The 4261-nt window shown below is 31.4% G+C and overlaps 1 protein-coding gene across 1 annotated transcript; it reads left to right on the top strand.

The window, feature by feature from the left end:
* Positions 1 to 3450: 3450 nt before the first annotated feature.
* On the top strand, positions 3451 to 3915 carry LOC122270599 (histone-lysine N-methyltransferase SETMAR-like). Its single transcript, XM_043048582.1, has one exon. It carries the CDS (start codon positions 3451 to 3453, stop codon positions 3913 to 3915), a length of 465 nt encoding a protein of 154 aa, XP_042904516.1.
* Positions 3916 to 4261: the final 346 nt, after the last annotated feature.

The raw sequence follows: 4261 nt of genomic DNA, 5'->3' as shown, positions 1-4261 counted from the left end.
AAATTGACTTTAATATAATAATTTAAAAATCGTTCATAAAAGCTCAATATTCTAAGCACTCAAAATTGATAGAATGTTTATTTCCAGTCATTCAAGCAGAAAAAAAATATTTTATATGTGAACTTTTATTTCTGAAATATTTTGTAGTTGTAAAATGCAAACTCGACAGGAGTTTTTTGTTTGTACATTTCAGATGTTCTTTTTTATGCTGAATAAGAAAACTTTAATACTGAATTTTGAAACGCTTTAAATGATTGTTTAAGGATATATTAAAGGTCGAAATTTATTGTCGACATAATATTTCGATTAAATTTTGTATATTCTCTTTACTATGATTTGATTCTGTAAAAATATCTCTATATATATTTCTCTTTCACGACGACAAAAAAAAAGCCTCATTACAACTCCCCGAATGGCATCGCTAGAAAATAGACCAATGATTGCCGCTAAAAATGTCACATGCCAAATCTAGATGAGGTGGCTCAACATATAGCGCTCTTAAAAACGGAAACTGAAATAACCTTAAGCTAGGCAGAAGTGAGTAGTCTTTGTCGATAGATCTCTATTTGTATTTTGTCGAAAGCGCTTTTTTCATGAATTTATACATTACGAATTTATTTGACGATTTTTGATTTATATCACGAATTTATTTGTTTTATTATTGTTATTAGTTATTCATTGAAAAATGAGTCTAAGTCATGCTGTTACGCTTTAAGATTTTATACTATAACACATTTTTAACAGGTTTAACGAATTACATGTCATTTATTTGAATTCAAATTTATTTTAATGACTTAGTATTAACTAAAAAGACGTAATTTTTTTTAAAAAAAAATTTGTTATATGGATTTAAATGATTGTTTTGAATTCTTAGAATTTTGTGTATTTGCAATGAACATAAGTCAGTAGCGAGCGAAGCGAGCTTGGTTTGCGAAGCAAACCATGTAAGATTGCGTAGCAATTTTCGTTTTGCAATTTTCGCAATTTTACCTTGATGGGTTGGTGAGCGTTAGTGAGCAGGGGGCGCAGCCCACTAGTTTAATTTATTGTAAAATTTATACAAAACTTATTGTATACATTTTAAATATGCAGGATTCTAAGAAACTGTAAAAATATTTTCGTGATTTTCGAATGAAAATATTAAAATGCATCAATCTAGTATATGTTAGTCAATTTCTTTCTTTCCAATACTTTTTTTACAATACCAAAATTAAAACTAAATTTTGTTTATAGCAGCAAAATTGAAACTTAGAAAATCGAAAAAAAAACACGGTTTCGGCTCAAAAAGTGGAAGCAATGTGAGATGAATTTGGTTGACCAGCCTTCTATTCAATAGATTTTAATGTAATGGGCTAAAGTGTATAGTCGAATTCGGATGTAAGCTCCAGTAGCAAAAATTAACTTAAATTTCAACAAAACATGGCAAAAATAGCAAGCAGCTGAAGATCAATTCATCAAGTTTTGAGTCTGTGTAGCCAACCACTCATCAGGTTTTAATGCATTGAGCTATAGTGTATAGTCAATTTCGGAGATCATGTCCTGCTCTAAAAGTCATCAAAGAAAAAGTTATATTTGTGGCGAAAATTAGAGTAATATTCGTGTGTGAATCTGTAGCCTATCACCAAAATTTTCATCATCATATCATCAAAATTAAAGCATCTAAGAATGTGTATCACACTCAAAAACGTTACTTTGAAACCGCTTAAATATGTTGCTCTATAAAGTCACTTACACTCGTCTCGAAAATGTCAAATTTAATTAATATGTCATCTTAATCAATATTTTTTGTTAGATTATATCAAAAATACTTGTCAATAATTTCCTTCTCTTAAAATTGTTACTTTTTAAAATTAAATACTTAGAAAATAATTTTCCATCTATTCTTAAACTTGGACCAAATTCATAAGTCAAATCTAGAATATATTTATTCATCAGGAGAAGAATATATTTTGAAAGCAATATGAATTACACAGTAAAATATTAAAATATCCTTTAAAGCTAAATGTGCGTTCAGTGAGCATTTTTTGCTCATTCTATTTCTATTTGGATGATGGCATTTATTATTTTGTTTACCATGCATCCTTGTCCTAAGCATATTTTACCTTGACGACTTTACATAATAAAACAGCACACAATATCAACTCATAATATAAGACATTCTTTGTGACAATGGGGCTGTTGTCCTCTTGGTGACACACTTTGGCAATTTTAGGTAACAAAACTCTTAATCGTCCCGAAATTTCAAATCTCTTGGAGAATAGGAAGGGAGATATCCGAGAATTCCACAAGGAGCTCCGCAAATTTTCGACTAAAAAAACGATACGCGGTGCACCATTTTGGTTTTGATGTCTAAATCAAGCAATTTTATTAATACAGATTCGTATAGGTCCATTTAAATGACAGAAAAGTATACAAATTTGTTGTAAAATAATATTTAATTATAACTTTTTCCCAAAATGCAATAATAATTTTTGTATTCCATTATAATATATGATGGGGCAAAAATATATCATCGAAAAGTTATAATGGCCATCAATAAAATAGTAGGCGTAAAAACATTTCTATAGTAAATTGTTTTCAGAATTATTAATCGAAATAAATAGTTCAATGAGGTCTTTGTCTGCAACTGTGAAAGGAATTACAAGTCATATTTTACAGAGCAGGTGACTTCCATTTTTTGATTAAATGACAGTAAGTATCGAAATAAAGTCATAAATTACAGGGTAACAAAAAAGTATAGCGATCACTTTTGTGGCTATCTACCACTAAAGTTTTAAAACCTTTTTACATATATAGCTTACTGATCTAAAGCTCTGCTATTAGACTTTCAATTCCAATACTATTTCATAAAATCACAAAAATGCCTTTGAATAAATTTGACAAAAAGCTAATTGGTCAAGTACAAGCATTTTTAGAACTTCGCTGGAGCCACAGGATTATACAAACCCATTTTAAAAAGAAAAGTATTGCGATTTCACTCAGCCATATCAGTCGCATCAAGAATTCAAAACTGAATGGATGCAAAATGATGCAAAACAAAAAAGAAGTGGACGGCTAAGCAAATTGAAGAAATCAGATTTGCAGAAGCTTGATAAGATGACGTCAAAACCGGATCCACCAACACAGGCAAGCATGGCTAAAGCTCTTAACGTGAGTCCGTAAGTTGTAAGCTATCAACTAAAACAAAAGTTGAAGAAAAAATGCCATAAAAAATCTAAATGTCATCATTTAAGTGAGAGATCGGTGCAGATTAGGAGGCAACGTTCATGGCCCCCCTATAAGCTTCTCCGTAAGGACAGATGGCGAAAGTTCATTACAACTGATAAAGCTTGGATCTATCTATCTGATACCAATGCTAAATCTAAAGTTCAATATCTTAGTCGAGAGCAGAACAGGTGAGATTTGACACCATCAACCACGGTGCCTCATCCCAAAGGCGTAATGGTTTAGATGGGCATATCCGCCCATGGTGTGACCGAACCTCGGTTTGTGAAACCTGGGGCCAAAATAAATTCTGAGTATTATATACAGAAGATATTAAAGCCCTTTCTTAAGGATGATTACTGCAGATTGTACCCTAATAGTGATGCTGTGTTCCATCAGGACTCTGCCCCATCGCATGCATCTAAGGTCACCCAGAAATTCCTAACAGATCAGCAAGTGCAATTCCTGAGACCAGAACAATGGATTCCAAACAGTCCTGATGTTGCACCATGCGACTATTTCCTAAGGGGACATCTGAAAAACAAACTGAATAAGCGAAGAATTTCTACATTGAGAGGCCTTCAAAGAGCTATTAGAGAAGAGGTGACGAAAATCCCCCAGGAAATCATTTTGCGGGCTTTAAAATCATGGCCGAAGTGTTGTAGACAAATCTATTATGCCGGAGGTCGACAGATTGAGAAGCATCGCTGAATTTATGTAATAAATTTTGGAAATATAAACATTCAAAAATGATCCCTAAAATTTTTTGTTACCCTGTAGGTAATCAATTGGAAACAAAAGCAATTCTTTCATGAATTATTAAGCTTCTTATATAGCAAATCGGAAATAATATTTTCATACCAAGTTTCAAATACTATCAGTTTTAAGTATAAATTTTTAAATAATAATAAAAGTCAATATAAATTCCTAGATAGCAATAATTATTCGTGATAAGTTCCAAACAACAGTACTCCTCAATCTGAAGTCTCAGATAATATTAAGCTTCAAAATGAAAGTCTAAAATATTAATATTCTTCTGTATGGAAGTTTAAAAAAT

This window comes from Parasteatoda tepidariorum, chromosome 5 (genome assembly GCF_043381705.1).
Source record: "Parasteatoda tepidariorum isolate YZ-2023 chromosome 5, CAS_Ptep_4.0, whole genome shotgun sequence".
Classification (NCBI taxonomy): Eukaryota; Metazoa; Arthropoda; class Arachnida; order Araneae; family Theridiidae; genus Parasteatoda; species Parasteatoda tepidariorum.
This window is presented reverse-complemented; position numbering and strand designations above follow the sequence as displayed.